The sequence below is a fragment of the Anoplopoma fimbria genome, chromosome 14, assembly GCF_027596085.1.
Source record: "Anoplopoma fimbria isolate UVic2021 breed Golden Eagle Sablefish chromosome 14, Afim_UVic_2022, whole genome shotgun sequence".
In the NCBI taxonomy this organism is placed as follows: Eukaryota; Metazoa; Chordata; class Actinopteri; order Perciformes; family Anoplopomatidae; genus Anoplopoma; species Anoplopoma fimbria.
The window spans coordinates 10,627,182-10,647,250 of NC_072462.1; the positions used below are offsets into that span (position 1 = coordinate 10,627,182).

The 20,069-nt window shown below is 39.8% G+C and overlaps 2 protein-coding genes across 2 annotated transcripts; both read left to right on the forward strand.

Annotated features, from left to right (window-relative positions):
- The first annotated feature begins 1,470 nt into the window (after positions 1–1,470).
- On the forward strand, positions 1,471–6,952 carry LOC129102782 (steroidogenic factor 1-like). Its single transcript, XM_054613051.1, has 6 exons — positions 1,471–1,572; positions 1,691–1,832; positions 3,974–4,590; positions 4,747–4,866; positions 5,776–5,923; positions 6,699–6,952. Exons 1-6 carry the CDS (start codon positions 1,471–1,473, stop codon positions 6,950–6,952), a joined length of 1,383 nt encoding a protein of 460 aa, XP_054469026.1.
- A 2,436-nt stretch (positions 6,953–9,388) lies between these two features.
- Positions 9,389–19,797, forward strand: psmb7 (proteasome 20S subunit beta 7). The gene is made up of 8 exons (XM_054611935.1): positions 9,389–9,492; positions 10,783–10,876; positions 12,183–12,280; positions 13,062–13,202; positions 14,131–14,246; positions 15,211–15,269; positions 15,388–15,539; positions 19,594–19,797. The coding sequence occupies exons 1-8, from the start codon at positions 9,431–9,433 to the stop codon at positions 19,703–19,705; spliced, it is 834 nt and encodes a 277-aa protein (XP_054467910.1). The 5' UTR covers positions 9,389–9,430; the 3' UTR covers positions 19,706–19,797.
- The last annotated feature ends 272 nt before the right edge of the window (positions 19,798–20,069 follow it).

Below are 20,069 nucleotides of genomic sequence, written 5' to 3' on the forward strand. Positions count from 1 at the left end.
AGCTTTGTTTATAACATGATTGTGCATTACAGAGTTGAGGTTTTATACATGTATTATCACAAAAGGAGACCAGCCAGACCAAAAGGAAAAAATGGCTCGGACCTTTTAAAACCAAAATATAGCGTCCCTTTATGGAATCAATCTTCTTTGAGATATAAGTAAAGTTAAGGAAGTTGGAAAAAAAATTTTTGTATCACATTCATTTTTTCTTTGTTTTTATCTTAAAAGTTATAGCACATTACACAGAGAATGAATGGAGAGTATGGAAATGAAAATGGCCCTGTGACAGACTGGCGACCTGTCCAGGGTGTACCCTGCCTTCGCCCCTTGACAGCTGAGATCGGCTCCAGCACCCCTGCGACCCTTAACTGGATAAGCAGGTTACGGAAAATGGATGGATGGATGGAAATGAAAATGTTTCAGAAATCAGTATAAAAGTGGTTACACTATCTATATAAGTGGATGTAACACTGCAATAGGAGATGCATTTTAAAATCTTGAGCTCCATAGGGCAGTTGTAATTTTTTTTTTGATTAACTCTCCAACCTGAACTGTGCCAACACACCATCATAATTTACCTTAAGTAAAGGTAGGTTTCTAAATTACTAAAAACATACTTCAATATTCATATTTCATTGAGGTCCCCTCATCACTTCTTGCTGTATTTAGCTGTATGAATTATATTTGCATCATCATCAAAATGATATAAAAACATTGTTGTGTTTTGTTTTAACTCAGCTAAAGGTACCTAAAAAAAACAAAGGCCTTTTGGTGATTTGTACCTGTACTGCCAATGTCTTTGCTAATTTTGCAATCACACTGGACGTTTCTCAAATTGCAACGGGATATCTGTAAATAACGTGCTTTGTCAGTCCAAATCCCAAAGGTATCCCGCTTAATATGATGCTTTAAAACAAACAAACAGTGAAAAGCAGGAAATCTTCATATTTGAGCGACTGGAAAACAGCTCTTAATACTATTTGTTCTGTTTAGTATTGTTGTCTTTTGAATTTCGCTATTGAATATCTGTCTTTGTGCAATGTAAGAAAACGAACAACAAACCTCGTCATCGAAAAAAAAAGAAAAAAAAGCTATGAAGGCATGTTGTATATATAAACACAGGAACAGGTGAGTCAGTGATGAGATGAGAACTCATTGGCTGCAGCTTCCGACCGGGTCAGTTCCTCGGACCAGCCTCGGGATCAGGACCATGGAGAGTCCCTCCTGTGACGGTCACATCACTCCACTTCACGTTTATGCTCCGCAGCTGGAAGAATATTCACACCAACTTTGATTTCAGTCTACTAACAGTCACAGGACTTAAGAAGGCCGAACCCTGAATGAACAGGTAGGTCAGTCACGAGACGATGGGTACGATATGGTCGTATAGTTTTTTTCTTCTAAACACTCCTCATTTTGTAAATGTGATGTGATTAAAGTTCAGTGTTGCTCCGTGCGTCTTCCTTCAGAATGGAGTTCAGAGATGGTGTGGGTCTGGAGGAGCTGTGTCCAGTGTGTGGAGATAAAGTATCTGGTTACCACTACGGTCTGCTCACCTGTGAGAGCTGCAAGGTACATTTACTTATTTTTTAAATGCTTATTAAACAGTTGCAGTTATATTATGCACAGCTATAAAGAACAGAACTGCCTTCCTCATGTGGATCCTTTCCTCTTCTTCAACCCCTCGCAGGGTTTTTTCAAAAGAACAGTCCAGAACAACAAGAAGTACATCTGTGCAGAGAACCAGCAGTGCAGGATTGATGTAACTCAGAGGAGGCGGTGTCCGTTCTGCAGATTTCAAAAGTGTCTTCATGTCGGCATGAGGCTGGAAGGTAAGGAGTGCGGCTCTTCATCCATCTGTGTTAGGAAATGAATGAAGGGAAAACCTCGTATTGTGCATATTGTTTCTAATGCCACTGGCATATTTAAAATATCCAAATATACCTGCTTCCCACGGCCTAGAGAGACGACATGGAAATGCATTCAGAAAGAAAAGTAGCCCACTACCACCTATTAGAGGGATTAATTTTAATTTTAATTAAATTAAAAAAAAGATTAAAGCGTATCATCTCATCCTTAAAAGACATTTCATGGATGTGAGGTGCAATTTCTTTGTAACAACACCAAAAATAATGACCATACTATTTATAATTGGAAGTAGAGTTTTAATGTATTAAACTTAATGCACCAACCATCTGTTGGCATATAACAAGCTCGCAGATCAGACGCAATGTTACTGAACAGACCCACAGGTTTATGTGCATTCATGCATTATTACGGCCCGAATCACAGGTCTAGTTCCTTCCAGCGATCTGCTACGATGTTCTGTGATGTTAATGAATACAAATGAAGAATTTCTCATGTGTCATTATAGGCGAGACATTTCAGGCAAAATACTCTTTTACAGAGTGGTTTGTTATTATACCATTCATAGATAGATTAAAAGAACATTGTATTCCTAAAAACATGTCGAAAATTGATTTTTGTTTTTTATGGCTGTTGACAGTATTTTCAGATTTATGGAGATATACAAAGTCCCCTCTGTAAAGACGTTTGACTCTAATATGTCAACAAAATGAATAATTTTGAACCTGGTTTTATTTAATGTTCAGATTTCTGTTTTGTAAATTTAAGAAAATTTGGCACATGTATTTCATTTATTCATAAGGTAATGAATGATTTGCATATTTACACATACATTTTCAGAAACTTGTAATACAAAAAATATTGTCTTAATGTGAGTAATCAACTGGGGAAGTGTCATGGTGATATCTATACATTCAAATTATATACAGTGAGAATATGTATTTGTAGACAAAAGCAACAATATAAAGTTTACATTTTTAAGGTTTATTTTCCCTGAATGGAAATATAGTTAAATAACAGGTGCTTTCATGATTTGCTGTGCGTCATGTTTTACTCGCTGTCTCCTACGTGACTAGGAACAGACTCATAGGGTAATTGTGTATAAGCCTGCCAGTGACATTCAAGATTACATATATATATATATATATATATATATATATATATATATATATATATATATAGTATCAGTAACAAACTGTTTATGATCTGGTGATATGAGATATCGTCAGATGGATTCCTACACTTTTCTCAAAGAATTTAACATACAAGTAACTATAATAGCTATTTGGTGCACTCTTGCTCCCAAGCAGCAATAATAATTCATACTTTATTAATATAAAATAATAATAAAAATATTCATCACATATCTAAAAAAACTTTACAATGTAATTTCCCAAAGTGTTTTCTTTTCTTTTCATTTATACGTATCATAGTTTTTGAAATATGGCACTCATGTTATTGTGTGATGAAAACATTACTGTACCCTGTAATTATTTAATAGGTACTAAAATCCTTGTGTTGCAGTGTTATTCATTTCCATCCCTCTCAGACAAAATGTTGTTAGCCCCTTACGCCTTTTGTCTTCTTCCCCTGTACTTCACCTGTATTAATATGATTATTTATATTTAGACTAAATAGGACCCAATAAGGAGCCAGTAAGTTCAAGGTTATGCCTCTTGTGACTGAAATTGGTAGCTACTTGAATGTAAAGTTAATATTGTGACAAAAGAAGACACTAGATCCACTTTCACACAAGTACTGCAACCCTGAACTTATTTGTACAATAACTGGAGGAGCTGTATGTGTGAATGCAAATGAAGTAGTTAAACCAGACATCAAACTGATTTTACCCTGCCTGCTCTCTAGTGCAAAGTCTGTGTAATTCGCAATGAGCCCATGTCTGAGAACTTGGGGGCTTTTAATTATGCTAGCGCATAGTTTTTTTTTCAGTGGGTCCTAAAGATGAGGACTATAAAGAATGTCAATCATAATGTTGTTAAACCCAAATGAATGAGCAATCTAAGGGGTAATCTGTCCGTTAGAATATGTGAACATCTCAGCGAAGATCGTCTTGAAAAACTGCTCTAAACAAATCTCATTCCATCAGCTGTTCGTGCAGATCGAATACGAGGTGGCAGGAACAAGTTCGGCCCCATGTACAAGCGTGATCGCGCCCTCAAGCAGCAGAGAAAGGCTTTGATTCAGGCTAGCGGATTCAGAATAGACAGCAGACCACCAATGGGCTCCTCAACCCAGCAAAGAGACTTGACCTTTACCGGTGGCCTTCATCCAGTTCCCATCCTTCACTTCAGCCCAATACCCACTGCACAGAACCATCGTATCAGCTACCAGCCTCCATCACTGGGTTCACTCCTGCCATCCGACTCACCCTGTGTCAACCAGTACCAGTGTGCCTCCTCCTCAAACTGGACCATCAAGTCAGAGCAAGCCAACATCTCAGGACTCGACTCAGACGAGCCATACTCGAGACCTCTCTCTCCACGCGGTCCAAGGATGCCACAGCTAGTGATGGAGTTTGTGCGCTGTGATCCAGACGAGCTCCAGCTGCAGAGTAAAATCACTGCCCGTCTCCTGCAGGAGCATGTGGGCTGTGAGAAACCCGGGAGCCCCAGCACATTCGGCCTGATGTGCCTCATGGCCGACCAGACGCTGTTCTCCATCGTGGAGTGGGCTCGCACATCTGTCTTCTTCAAACAACTTAAGGTGAGATCTTCTGACTGCTTCTGTCTGTTGCTGTGATGAATATCTCTATAGCGTACCTTGATAGCTGATACAGTGATTTGAAGTGTGTGTGTGTAAAGTGATGCGCTGGATAAAACCGGTACTTGAATGGTTTTAATGCCTTCTTTCTGCTCCCAGGTGAATGACCAGATGAAGCTGCTGCACAGCTGCTGGAGTGACCTGTTGCTCCTGGACATCATCTCCAGACAGGTCCTGTATGGAAAAGAGGGCCGCCTGCTCCTGGTCACTGGGCAGGAGGTAAAGCATCTCAGACTTCTCTCTCTCTTTTTTATTATTTTAATTTGTAACAATAAAAAAATATATATTACAAACAAGTAAAAGGAGTAAAAAAATAGCGCTTTGAGTGGTTGTAGGAGTAGAAAAGCGCTGCACAAGTTCAAGTCCATTTACAATTTACCACTATTTACATTAACTTAGGAGGCGACCTCTAGTGGATGTAGTAATTATGACAAGAGCAAACCTGGAAGTCAGGGGACATAGAATAGTATGGAGTAGAACACAAACAAACAGATGGCTCCCTTTTCCTGGAAGGAAGTCCTCTTTTGTTTCTCAGGGAAAACATCTGACTTCCATCCTTACTGTATCCATTCATTGTTTTTAAGTCCTGGAGGTTCTGTGTTTTACCACTTTTTAGTTATTTGTTTACAAGTCGCTTCTTAATACAACTTCTTTTTTGCCAAGATACCAAATGTTGGCAAAGGACTCTTAATTCACCTAACACCACATGAAAATATGGCAAGAAATCTCTAGAAACCTCCTAAAATCTGAGCTCTACTGACCATTGTCGGAACGGGGCAATCAGGCCCAAAACCGGTTTGATTCTTGTGTAGTGTGTAGCCCCCATTAATCTTTTCACATGACCAGATGATTTGGGAATGATGAGCATTCATGAGACCACACATTCTCCAACATTGACGTACTAATTCCTGACTGTATTCTGTCAAAAACATGAAACAGGGCCAATACTTTGTGGGCAGATTTGAGCTTTGGAGTCTAAATAAAGTGTGTACATTTGAGAGTTGCGAAAAAAAGCCTTAAACATTTACTTGCCAGAAATGAGGTATGACACATGAATATGAAAGTTGTGCAGTACTGAGAGACATCTGTGACTGTTGCTGATGTCAGTACGTGTGCTCTTTGGGTCAGATGGAGCTGTCCGACGTAGCCTCCCACGCTGGTCTCACTGTGGCCGACCTAGTCCAGAGAGGACAGGAGCTGGTTGAGAAGCTCCACATCATAAAGGTGGACCGCCAAGAGTTTGCCTGCATCAAGTTCATCATCCTCTTCAACCCAGGTTAGTGACAGCTGATGCTTTTATTTATAATGCTTTATATTAGCTAAAAACACAGAATTTATGGATTCTTGTTGAATTAGTGCATAAGTGTGTTTTTAGCTGAGGTACCTTTCCAGCCCAGTAACTAGAAAAAAAAGTCATCTATTGCATTCTGTCCATCCTGGGAGAAGGATCCCTCCTCTGTCGTTCTCCCATAGGTTTCTTCCTTTTTTCTCCTTGTTGAAGGTTTTTTTTAGGGGAGTTTTTCCTGTGCCGATGTGAGGGTTCCGGGACAGAGGGTGTTGCATGTGTACAGATTGTAAAGCCCTCTGAGGCAAATGTGTGATTTGTGATTTTGGGCTATACAAAATAAACTGAATTGAATTGAATTGAAATTGTCGGTTTCTGAAAAACCACAGCATACGTTGAATGTAGGGCAAGTCATGTAGTATATTGAGAAACCGTAAAGTTATGCAGTATTATAATAAGGAATCATTTAAGGAACTGTACCTTTTGCAGTACCGAACTTGTGTACAAAGTCAATGACAATGTGATACCAAGTGGTTGAGATTCAACAAGTGACGGAGACAGCAGGCTATTTGTTTCAACAAATAGGTAAAAAAAAACTTTGTTATTATTAAATTAACAATAATCAATAATCCCAGTTAGAGAAAGAAGAAGAAGAACTGTTAACCACGTGTAGTACTTCTGCAGTTCTCTCCACTCCATGATGTTTGACAACCTCTGCTCTATGCACATTCATATGCTGTCTCTTTCCCTTCGTCCCACTGACCAGATGTGAAGCAGCTTGAGGACCACCAGTTCATAGAGAGCATGCAGGAGCAGGCTGAAGGCGCTCTGCTGGAGTACACGCTGTGCACCTCTTCTCACCTTCTCGGACGCTTTGCTCATCTGCTGCTCTGTCTGTCCGAGTTGCGCTCTCTCAGCGCTCTCGCCGAAGACTACCTGTACTGCAAACACCTGAGCAGTGAGGTGCCGTGCAACAACCTGCTCATTGAGATGCTCCATGCCAAACGCAGCTGGGAGTGAAGTCTCACTGTCTCTGTGATAGTTTGCATGTGTTAGCGTACGGAGGCATTTAGCTTTGATCAATGTCTAATACATGAGATTATCCCCGATGTATTGCTCTGAATTTCAGCAAAGATATTTACAATGAAATAATATTCCAAAATGTTTCTGGCCACCACTCATGTGATCGCTTTGTTAATGTAAAAATATTGATTATAAGTGTTACATTATACATACAGTATACAGCGCCCTCTGTTTCTGGCATCAACCCTTCATGATATTACGATGCTTCTATTTAATTGATATTATTGAAGTATTAAAACTCAAGGCACCATGTTTTTTTTATGAGGGGACCATTACATTGCTTTACATGTCAAATGTATAATTTCCCCTAAAACTTCAGCCTGATATGTGTTGTATTATTGAAACCTTCGTTGTTTAGAATAGAATTTTAAATGAAGGACTGTGGCTTTAAGCAATGCCTGGCTACAAAACTTGAATTCTGTAGGGATGAAGAGGTCACTCATGCTGAGGTTGATAGGTGCATCATGAACACAAACTTTAGTCAAAACTCTAGTCATCACAACACATAGTAACACGCCCTTTAGTAATACACATACTGTGATACATGAAGCCAGTTATTTAGTCCATGGTAATGTATTGGAACATGATGGAAGTGTATGATGAGAAAAACAGACACACTTCCTGCAGGTTAAAGTCAGAGCACATTAAACCTTTGTTATCGGTCACTGAGATCCCACCGATTACACCTTCAACCACCTGTTTTGGCCACTCTGCTTTAATAAAAGGCTTAATCAACATAATGCACTCATCTTGTTGTGGAGGTGCACTATCTGATCTTGTCCACCTCACGGGATCCCATTTCCTAGTCGACCTTGACATCCAGCTGGCATCAGGTTGGCATCCGTCCTGTTCAAGGACAAAACATGGTACCATGATTAAAAATACACTGTTACAGGCCAAGAGGAGACCTTCTATTGGGCCAAAGCACAATCTGATTTTCCAGGATAGAATAACTTAGCCAAAAAAGTAGTCCCAGTAAATTAGGTAAGGGTAAACTTTATGTGTTTATCGCATCAATACAGCCAAGTTCATATTTATTTAATACTTAAAGAAAATGAAATTGGCTTGGTTCATTGAGATTTCTTTGCTTTTGCTTTGTGATTACTCTATAACATCATCCTCGTGCTATGCTGCTGAATTCATGTGTTTATTTGTATACATAATAATGGAATAAAAATAAGGTTTAAATCTCAAATGCTTAAAGAATAGAACAAGACACAAACTTTCTTTCAGAGGACCTCCAGCACTATGGATGGGTTTGTTCACCCAAAGTACAAGCAAATTAGAACATTCTCACTTACCTGTAGTGGTACTGTAGCGCCCTATAGAGGTAATTTGTTAGTTGTTTGTTAGGAATCCAAATTAATTTCCTAAACATTGTGCCTGTCTGTATATACCTTACAAATAACTATATATAATATTAATGTCATTCAAAGTCTTACTATCCTCTTGTTGCACTACAATAAAACTACAGTATATGCATGTGTAAAACCCCTTTGGGTTCTTTTCGTTATAGCATTGATTAAAGTAATATCATCTTTATCATCTCTACTTTTTTATTTTTACATTAAAAAAATGGGCATATTCCATTTTTTTTGTAAAACAAGTAAAAGTAAATTTCAGTATTTTTTATTGCAGTTGATATGTATTCTTCACTGTCTGGGGGACTAAAAGGGTACCCTTAAGTCCCCAAGACTTAAAGACTTAAGAGTACCCTTTAGGTTTGGGGGACTTAGAGACATATTTTTTTTCATAAATAATCATGAGATTTGGTAATTGTTTATTTCAACCTATCACTTTTTTCCCCTACATTTTGATCTCCCTCTTGCCTTTACCTCTATAGACCACTCAGAGGAACAGAGAGGTGGACAAGATGACAAAGGAAGCCGTTAAAAAGAGAGACATAGACGTAAACATAGAACTATCTAAATCTGAAGGGGGAATTTTTTTTTTTTTTTTTTTTAATTAAACCAGGAGTGGCAACATTGGGAACAAGAGAAAAAAGGGAACACCTTTTCCATTCATAGCTGATTGAGCAGTACAGCGAGCAGAGTGAGGAGACAGGAGGGAGCAGGAAAAGTAGACCAGGATGAGAGTTGGCCAGCCAGAGAGTACAGCATCTACTGCCAATGTCCTGCAGCAGCCAAAAGTCAGAAAGAGAAGCTATGAAGTCAAGAAAATTTGGTTAGATACAGCAATAACAAGTATTCTAGAGTATGGAAAGAGAATACAATAGTATTTGGTCTAGTTAAAAGGGATCTACAATACAGATGACATACTAGTTCCAGAGGGGGCCAGCAATGCAGCATAGCGGATGCCGGCTGCCGTAAACCCCCCAAAGAAGAAGAAGAAGAAGCAGCAGCCCAAAGAGCCGCTTCCTCTACTTCCGGGAAACACAATCCGCAATTCACCAAGATGGCGACATTGGTAGTAAGCCAGCCACCGGTCGGGGGTTTCAGTTTCGAAAACTGCAAGAGGTAAGCGCTTTTCAATGGATAAAAAACAGCTCAGAATAACTACATTACTGCGTTGAATGAGTTGTGACTCCTTTTATTAGGACGTCGCGTAGAACAAACGTGTTTTTGACGCCGTTTTCTTAATGATGCTAGGCTTCCATACAATGACTCAGGCATTTCCCACACGCCAGGATTCACATGCACGTTTCACCTACCAAGCTAATATTACACGTGTTGACGTTTATCCGGTATGATGTTACCTGTGCATTACACGGAATACTAGTATAACAGAGAAACGCTTCTCTTACCGAGATATGCAGCCATATAGCGCTATCTGCGTAGATACCGCTAGCCGAGTACGGCAACGTTAAACTTACGTTGGCTAACGTCAGTGTGTACAGAACACTGTGGAGGAGAACGGACCGAACCCGGAGAGACGTAATGACGCTCTGTGTGTGTGAGCTGTTAGTACTGTCCACGGTGGTGCAATTATCCGCTTTAAAAGTGGGTTTTTTTGTACTGAACATCGTGTTGTGCACCAACGGGGCTGGTGAAGCCCAAATGGTCCAATGATAAAAGTCTTCAAAATCATACTAATAGTTCCAGTAAAATAATCCACTCATTCATGTAGATTTAGTATAGTTAGAGACGTTGCCATAGTGACAGATCTGTTGTACTCCTGTTGATGCGGACCGTTTGTCAGAGCCTGTAACACGTTTACAACACCTGGGAAATGAGGCTTTCTATGCAAGAAAAAACAAATGGACAAAAGTTCAGCACCTCAGACATCATACAATTAACATATTCACAGTCTTTAAAACTGAGGGTGTTTTGACAGAGCGGGATAGTTTGGTACATTTGCGTTTTGTTTGAGAACATTTCAGATAAAGGTTTTCAGTTATGTTATAGATTTTTCATTCGTGAATGTAAAATTTAGCTAGATTTATAATATAATTCAGTTTTTTGTTCTGAACAGCAGACATCATAAAAACCAAACGGCACATATTTTCAAACTTTTTTTTTAATGAACAGAAATGTCACAACAAATATATTTGGGCAAATTCTTTCCCAGAAATAAGAGTATGGACAGCTCCAAAACAAGTGTAACATTTGTTAGAGATCTTGAAAATTCCTGTGTGTCATCTGGAGTTGAACATTTGTGGCCTCACTGCACAAGATATCGTTTTGTATTACATTGTAGCCTCATTTTATTGAAATGTATAATTATTTGGCAGCATTTTGCTTTGATGTGATGCGTATTTAAAGGCGCCTATTTCTCTTAAATTTTTTTAAAATATTATTTATTTTCAGAAATGCATTTTTGGAAGGTGAAGCTAACAAAGTGGGAAGCAGCTTGCCTGCCGCTCGGAAAACAGGAACTACCATCTGTGGCGTTGTCTACAAGGTGAGTGACGGAAACCATGTTGCTTGTTGGGATTTAATGTCACTTATCCGACAACAACTTTTTATAAGTCTGCCACAAGATTCCACATGACATGAACTGACCTTTTTTTACAGCTGACATTTTGACTTGACATAGCACGAGAGGCACAGACTGTGTAACAAATATCATTCACAATGACTACATTTGATGAAGGAGCAAGCCTTTATTGATATATATTGATATTCATTTCACCTGTGCCTTCGATGCTATAGCAGGCCCAAATGTGTGCGGTAGAAAAAGGTCTTATCTTTTAACAGAAGCACTGGATATCTCTCCTTGTTTAATCTCCCTCTAGAGTTCTTACAGCAGCATGCCCCGGGGCTGCAGATGAAAATTAGCCGCTTTGATAATTATGTCACATTTCTATCATAATGCAAGCCATTAACAGCAACAGGCAGAAAATACTGTCTCAGGTCCAAACGAGATGGGCAAAGCATCATCAGCCCTTCACCACTGGCTTCACAATTTTAAAGTAAAGATCTTCAAACCTTCACTTGACTCTTCACCACACATTTTGTCCTTTTATTATGTAATTTAATTTTCAGTTTTTTAGTCGTGTGATCATCAACAAATGGGCAAACCGAGGTAATAAACTTATAGGCTACGTTGAGGATTCATGTGTTAGACCTACCTACCCACCATGGGCTCAGAAGTCTACTGTTGCTCAACCGATAGCAGGCACAACCTAACAACTTCAGAACATTTTAAAGAAATGTCTACCCTATAAGATGGTTTAAGTGGTTTTTTTTTTTTTAAAGAAAGCTTTATTTAATTTGCAAAGAAAGTAATGAAATTCTGGATAACCTTGTGTGTTAGCCAAGGTTAAAAGCTAATGCTTTTTTGGTCAGAAATGTACTTTCCCCAAGTAAAATTGACTTGCCCCTGTACAAATAGTTTAATTTATTACCGGTTATCAAATAACGGCTCTTGTTATCGAACCTTATTGTTGAGCCCAGTTTAACAATAAAGTTGGGTTATTTTTGATGAAGATATCTTTGACTTTAGGTTGGGTCAGCGTCTTTATGTTTTTATCTGATTGGTTGGCCATTCGGGTTAATCAAACCACCTTCCAACACACACTTGTGCAGGTTAACATGCAGGAAAAACTGTGTTAGGCGAGGCCCGGAAGTGTTAGACTTCTGACTGAATGCCCCAAGAGAAACAAACCCGACGGTGTCACCTCATTGGTTCACTGTTACTTTGCTGAAAAGCACTAAAGCAGGCAGCATTGCTGATTCTAAGTGATGATTTGTGTTTCCCCGTGTAGGATGGTGTCGTCCTCGGAGCTGACACCAGAGCCACCGAGGGCATGATAGTGGCAGACAAGAACTGCTCCAAGATCCACTTCATCTCCCCCAACATTTAGTAAGTGACAGGAGCAAAGGGTTAACGGTAAACTCTGACAGAGTTTGGGAGTCGGGTTCGCTCATGACTCTTATTGTCCTTGCACTGTTCAACACATAACTTTTTTTCAAATGGAAAGATAAATGGAAAGACTCCAGAGAAGAGTCTTTGTGGGCTGAATGCACCATATTGGGCGGTTTTTGAATGTTCTAATGCTAAACATAGCTGGGCCTGTAACAAAAACTACTTTTATTGGATGATCTGTAGTCTCGTGATAAACAATATTATTGTAATTTTAAGACCATTTTTATGCCACTGACATAATGATAATATACTAGCATGATAATGTACACCCTTTGAAAGAGCAATGAACTTTTGATTCTTGAGAATAGTCAAACATTGAAGTTGGGATGTGAAAACAATATTAACTTATTCTAAAACCAAACAAACACAACATTAAAAACTCTCAGGCTCTGTAAGCAAAGATGTGCAGTGTCTGAACAACGCCAGAGTCTTCTGATGGGAAAACTCATTCTGAGATAAACAAGTTAAGATGAGAATGAAAAAAGTAATTGAGACATGTCCACCTATCGTAAGATAAATCGATAATTTAAAAATTATATTGTTCATGTCCATATATGGTACAATAAGAAGACATGGTTCTTATTGTGACAGGTGTACAAATAGTGTCTTTGAGAATCAAATGTGATTTGTAGAGTTTTTCTTCTTCTTAAGCTTCATGCGATGAAGCCAGGGTTGTTGTCTAACTGACCGGTTGCTGTGTCATTGTGTTGCTGTCCAGCTGCTGCGGGGCAGGAACAGCTGCAGACACAGAGATGACCACTCAGATCATCTCCTCCAACCTGGAGCTGCACGCCCTCTCCACGGGCCGCCTGCCACGCTTGGCCACCGCCAACCGCATGCTGAAGCAAATGCTCTTCAGGTACACTCCTCAATATACAGTAAACCATCATAGAGTAGATTTTCTATGGAGAAACTGTGACTAGTAATGGTGTAAACGGACCACTGTGGATCCATGAACTGTACGGATCCACCGTCATGGTTCGGCCTCATGTGAACAATGGCTTTATTCCACAGTTTAACGTTAACCATCACAGTGTGAAATAAAGTTTAACTGACGATCAATATCTGCCAATATTCAGTAAAATATGCGATCATTTATGCTTTTGTAACTGCTTGAATAAATCTAGTTGTTTGAAGGAGATGTTTTCACATTAATATAAAATGGATATTGGGGATGAATTATGAGCTCTTAGCAGCTTATTAAAACTTCTAATGACTAGAATTGTTTTAATTAATAAAAATAAAATATTTAATTTTCTTATCATTTGAATTGTGTTTTTATGAAGAAGAAACCCCTATAGATGACTACAGAGAGATAACATTTAGAATTTTAGACGCTTTACACAGACTTCAGAGCAGTTGAAATGATTTTTGGGCTAGATGGAGATTTGTAGAGCAAGTGCTTTGATCAAACAACAATGGGATCTGTATCTGACAATATGGATCATCAGAGATCTGCAATTAGTAATCGTGGCAAAAAATGCAACTACGGATCTCTAAAAGCTATATTTGCACCCCTTTCTTCTTTTGTGCTGATCCAATCTGTGACTCTGATTAGTGATGCGATCCGAACCGTTTTATGATCCGTTGCACCACTAGTAACTATATAAAATAACCTGATAGACTGTTTTGGTTATTCCAGTGAAATAAAAAGAAAATCAAGTTAGATTTAGTCACAGCGATGCAAACGATTGGTATTGCCGTTTATTTTCCAAAAACCAGTCTCATATGTTTTGTACTTGCTTTGAATCTGTGTTAATCACGTGTGTGTGTGTGTGTTGGTTCAGGTATCAGGGCTACATCAGTGCTGCTCTGGTCCTGGGTGGAGTGGACTGTAACGGTCCTCACCTCTACAGCATCTACCCTCACGGCTCCACTGACAAGCTGCCCTACGTCACCATGGGTCAGTGTCCTACACACCATACACACCACTGTTCCTACACGCGCCTCATGTTTCACCTCCAGCCTTATTTCAATGGACCTTTTAAACTTCTTTACATGCTTATGAAATGATGTAAACAACCCTGAATGTCCAGTTGTGTGATGGGGGGGCTTTTTCTGAGTGGTCTACACTTTTACAAAATCCTGCTTTTGACCGCCCTTTAAATAAAATACCCAAAAAACATGTAAAGTCACTATCAGGAACTTTTGGCTGGTTATGAAACCTCAATTCAAAACTGATGCCTCTGTATGACCTACAAAGGTTAACTAGAACATAGGTGAAAAGATTGTTGTAATTCTCAATGCTAGTCAAATAAAAGTTCCGTCTAGTAGCTTAAATATTCTTCAAGAAATGAATAGGAACCAGGAAATCAAACTTGATTTTACTAGTAGAGTAGGGTTAGTGATTTACCGTTAATAAGATTTACCTTGAGTCTCTTTTTGTTAATTATAAAAGATCACACTTTCTTTCCGCTGAAGGGCTTTTATTTAGCACATTTCTATTCTTGTGACTGCTCAAAGCGTCACACACACACACACACACACACAAACAAACAAACAAACAAACAAACAAACAAACAAACAAACAAACAAACAAACACTGATGGCAGATGTTACCGTAAAAGGTGCCACCTGCCCATCAGGATCTAAACTAAAGCACATCCACACATGGACTGCACAGCGTTAGGGAACAATGTGGGGTCCACTATCTCGTCTGAGATGATGACTCGCTCTAGCTTTGCCCTTGCTTATTAATCTCGCCAAGTGTATAATAGTTATTATACACCTGGCGTTTTAGTAGTTCTAATAGAAGTTGTATTCACAGACTGATCTCATACACAGTCTGACTTCCATAAAGTCTTCCAGGTTGTCAGTGTTGTGTTTCTGAGCTGAACACAGGTCTCTGCTTGTTTTCTTTTCTAAAGGCTCTGGGTCTCTGGCCGCCATGGCGGTGTTTGAGGACCGCTACAAGCCTGACATGGAGGTGAGTTACAGTAACCCTCTCACCCACAACGCACTCAGTCCTATAAGGAGTTCAATACTCACTCTGATAACGTGCTGCTTTTCATTTGAGAATCGCCGTTTGTTCCTTTTCTTCAAAGGAGGAGGAGGCCAAGCGGCTGGTGCGAGACGCCATCGCCGCGGGCATCTTTAACGACCTGGGCTCTGGCAGCAACATTGACCTGTGCGTCATCACCAAGGGCAAGCTGGACTACATCCGGCCCCACGACGAGGCCAACAAGAAGGGGGTCAGGTGAGGACTAAACCAGCGCTTTATGCTCTGAAGCAGTTTCATCTTGGATCTGTTCTCCTACATTATTTTCCTTTGGATTCCTAACATGTTAAACATCCTTTTACTTTTTACTTTGTTACTTTTGTGAGTTTTGGTCATCACTTCTGGATGGTAAAACTTTTAATTTACTTTAAAGGTGCTCAATACGCTATTCTGAGCGTACATAGTAGGGCTTTGTATTGACAGGAATCTAGCCATATGATACGTATCATAGTACAGGGGTTACGATACAATATATTGTGGTACTGCAAGCAATGTGATATACTGCAATTTTTTAAAACCTAAATTTAGAAAAATGTCATAATGTAGAGAACACACCACTATATGCATAGAAGTGAGTTTAAAAAAAAGTGTACTTTTCTCACATAATCAGAACAGCACGATCTATATATATATATATATATATATATATATATATATATATATATATATATATATATATATATATATATATATATATATATATATATATATATAGACACACACACACACAGTGGGGCAAAAAAGTATTTAGTCAGCCACCAATTGTGCAAGTTCTCCCACTTAAAAAGATGAGACGCCTGTCATTTTCATCATAGGTACACTTCAACTATGAGAGACAGAATGGGGGGAAAGAATCCAGGAAATCACATTGTAGGATTTTTAATGAATTAATTGGTAAAATAAGTATTTGGTCACCTACAAACAAGCAAGATTTCTGGCTCTCACAGACCTGTAACTTCTTCTTTAAGAGGCTCCTCTGTCCTCCACTCGTTACCTGTATTAATGGGAGGACGACTGATCCGTGTAAAGGAAAGAATGAATGGGGCCATGTATCGTGAGATTTTGAGTGAAAACCTCCTTCCATCAGCAAGGGCATTGAAGATGAAACGTGGCTGGGTCTTTCAGCATGACAATGATCCCAAACGCACCGCCCGGGCAACGAAGGAGTGGCTTCGTAAGAAGCATTTCAAGGTCCTGGAGTGGCCTAGCCAGTCTCCAGATCTCAACCCCATAGAAAATCTGTGGAGGGAGTTGAAAGTCCGTGTTGCCCAGCGACAGCTCCAAAACATCACTGCTCTAGAGGAGATCTGCATGGAGGAATGGGCCAAAATACCAGCAACAGTGTGTGAAAAGCTTGTGAAGACTTAGTCATTGCCAACAAAGGGTATATAACAAAGTATTGAGATGAACTTTTGTTATTGACCAAATACTTATTTTCCACCATAATTTGCAAATATATTCTTTAAAAATCAGACAATGTGATTTTCAGGATTTTTTTTCTTTTTTTTTTTCTCATTTTGTCTCTCATAGTTTAGGTATACCTATGATGAAAATGACAGGCCTCTCATCTTTTTAAGTGGGAGAACTTGCACAATTGGTGGCTGACTAAATACATTTTTTCGCATTTTTTCGCACTCAGCAACCCATCTTGACAGAAAAAACCAGAAATGTAGAAATTTTTGCAAATTTATTAAAAAAGAAAAACTGAAATATCACATGGTCATAAGTATTCAGACCCTTTGCTGTGACACTCATATTTAACTCACATGCTGTCCATTTCTTCTGATCCTCCTTGAGATGGTTCTACTCCTTCATTGGAGTCCAGCTGTGTTTAATTAAACTGATTGGACTTGATTAGGAAAGGCACACACCTGTCTATATAAGACCTTACAGCTCACAGTGCATGTCAGAACAAACGAGAATCATGAGGTCGAAGGAACTGCCCAAGGAGCTCAGAGACAGAATTGTGGCAAGGCACAGATCTGGCCAAGGTTACAAAAGAATTTCTGCAGCACTCAAGGTTCCTAAGAGCACAGTGGCCTCCATAATCCTTAAATGGAAGAAGTATGGGATGACCAGAACTCTTCCTAGACCTGGCCGTCCAGCCAAACTGAGCAATCGTGGGAGAAGAGCCTTGGTGAGAGAGGTAAAGAAGAACCCAAAGATCACTGTGGCTGAGCTCCAGAGATGCAGTAGGGAGATGGGAGAAAGTTCCACAAAGTCAACTATCACTGCAGCCCTCCACCAGTCGGGGCTTTATGGCAGAGTGGCCCGACGGAAGCCTCTCCTCAGTGCAAGACATATGAAAGCCCGCATAGAGTTTGCCAAAAAACACATGGAGGACTCCCAAACTATGAGAAATAAGATTCTCTGGTCTGATGAGACCAAGATTGAACTTTTTGCCGTTAATTCTAAGCGGTATGTGTGGAGAAAACCAGGCACTGCTCATCACCTGCCCAATACAATCCCAACAGTGAAACATGGTGGTGGCAGCATCATGCTATGGGGGGGTTTTCAGCTGCAGGGACAGGACGACTGGTTGCAATTGAAGGAAAGATGAATGCGGCCAATTACAGAGATATCCTGGAAGAAAACCTCCTCCAGAGTGCTCAGGACCTCAGACTGGGCCGAAGGTTCACCTTCCAACAAGACAATGACCCGAAGCACACAGCTAAAATAACAAAGGAGTGGCTTCGGAACAAGTCTGTGACCATTCTTGACTGGCCCAGCCAGAGCCCTGACCTAAACCCAATTGAGCATCTCTGGAGAGACCTGAAAATGGCTGTCCACCAACGTTCACCATCCAACCTGACAGAACTGGAGAGGATCTGCAAGGAAGAATGGCAGAGGATCCCCAAATCCAGGTGTGAGAAACTTGTTGCATCATTCCCAAGAAGACTCATGGCTGTACTAGCTCAAAAGGGTGTTTCTACTCAATACTGAGCAAAGGGTCTGAATACTTATGACCATGTGATATTTCAGTTTTTCTTTTTTAATAAATTTGCAAAAATTTCTACATTTCTGTTTTTTTCTGTCAAGATGGGTTGCTGAGTGTACATTAATGCGAAAAAAAATGAACTTTTTCGATTTTAGCAAATGGCTGCAATGAAACAAAGAGTGAAAAATTTAAAGGGGTCTGAATACTGAATCCGTACCCACTGTGTGTATCTATATCTATATCTATATCTATATCTATATATATATCTATATCACATCACAGTCCCTGCAACATCCAACATCATGGCACTATTATTTGTGCGATCTGAGTTACAGTCTGCAACCAATCTTGGCTAATAAACCCTTAATTATGTATGTATGTATGTATGTATGTATGTATGTATGTATGTATGTATGCATGCATACCTAATATGGTGGTGGCTCGCAGCTAACGGTGCTAAGGGCGCTAACAGTTCAAACAACAGCAAAAGTGCTGACAGAGCTAACCGTGTTAACCAGAGGGTGAACCATACGCTCCCACAACAATGCCGTCCCATCAGCTATAACGGCTGTATGAGAGCAGCGGCTACAGAAAGGCTCGGGGGTTGTTCCAGAAAGCAGGTTAAGTGATGGATATCAAACCATTTGCAGAGGAACGGAGATCTTATGTTAATCACCCAAGGCCTATAATCTCTACCTATAATCTGACCGAGTTTAGGGTCAAACCTGTTTTTTTGGAACAGGTCTATAAAATGTTTGTTGTAGTCATACGTTCCAGTGATCACATGACTTCAGATAGTAACGTAGAACGAAAATAAACGAGCAGTTACACACCAAAACAATGAAACGTCAATGTTTAAGTCCATTGTCATGTTTCACACACGCGGGGAAAGTTTGCTCTGATCGTGACAGAATGCACCATGTCACGATCTCTCATCACCAGCGAGCATGTTGGGACATGGCATGTCATGATCTGTAATCATTAACTTCCTGTCACTCGGTGACCTGTTGGCTGACTTGTTGTCTCGTTGCTTGTTCTGCTAGAAGAGTAATTGGGCTAGGAGGAGATCAGCCGTGAGTACAGACGCAGCGTGTTGTGGCAGAGTGCAAACCCTAACCCCCCCCCCCCCCGCTCATCTCTATCACTACTAACCAGCTCATTTTGGTATTGCATTGCTAACTTGCATGGCCTTTATCTGTCAGAGGGCTTTCTGAAGTGCATGCTGTGATGAACGTAACAAAGACACGTTTAATGGAACAGGTCCGTTTAAGATGAAACGTAATGATTCCTCACGTCTTTTCTCCCCCGATGTAGAGCTGCCGACTACAAGTACAAAAGAGGAACCACCGGTGTGCTGACGAAGACCGTGACCCCGCTGAACCTGGAGGTCGTGGAGGAAAATGTACAGACCATGGACATCTCCTAAAATACCTACCACTGTCCCTTAATGTACCCTTCACAGTTCCTAACACACACGGCATGTTTTTCCATGGTTTACAATAAAGGTGTTTTAGTTGATTCATGTTTTTTTTCTTCACTTCTTTCTTAAAGCTGTGTGAGCAGAGTCTCTTTAAAAGGGCCTTCAGATAAAAGCTGCCTGCTCTCTGAAATGTAAATTAATTCAGATACCTGTCTGAATTATGTTTCATTTATGGAATGAGTTTTTCAAATAGTTAATACATTTGTATGAATAATTATAGGCTGACTGGGTAGACGCAGGGATGGTGGTTTAATATTCAACAAAGGTCCAGAAACAAACCAGGGATGGTCTGGTATGCGTCATAACCACA

Bases quoted from the DNA above. Each gene is read 5' to 3' on its own strand.
- LOC129102782 (XM_054613051.1), top strand. From the start codon at position 1,471: ATGGAGTTCAGAGATGGTGTGGGTCTGGAGGAGCTGTGTCCAGTGTGT. The intron at 4,867-5,775 runs GTAAAGCATCTC...TCTTTGGGTCAG, and splicing joins TCCTGGTCACTGGGCAGGAG to ATGGAGCTGTCCGACGTAGC. The intron at 5,924-6,698 runs GTTAGTGACAGC...CCCACTGACCAG, and splicing joins CATCATCCTCTTCAACCCAG to ATGTGAAGCAGCTTGAGGAC.
- psmb7 (XM_054611935.1), top strand. From the start codon at position 9,431: ATGGCGACATTGGTAGTAAGCCAGCCACCGGTCGGGGGTTTCAGTTTC. The intron at 10,877-12,182 runs GTGAGTGACGGA...TTCCCCGTGTAG, and splicing joins TCTGTGGCGTTGTCTACAAG to GATGGTGTCGTCCTCGGAGC. The intron at 15,270-15,387 runs GTGAGTTACAGT...TTTTCTTCAAAG, and splicing joins GCTACAAGCCTGACATGGAG to GAGGAGGAGGCCAAGCGGCT.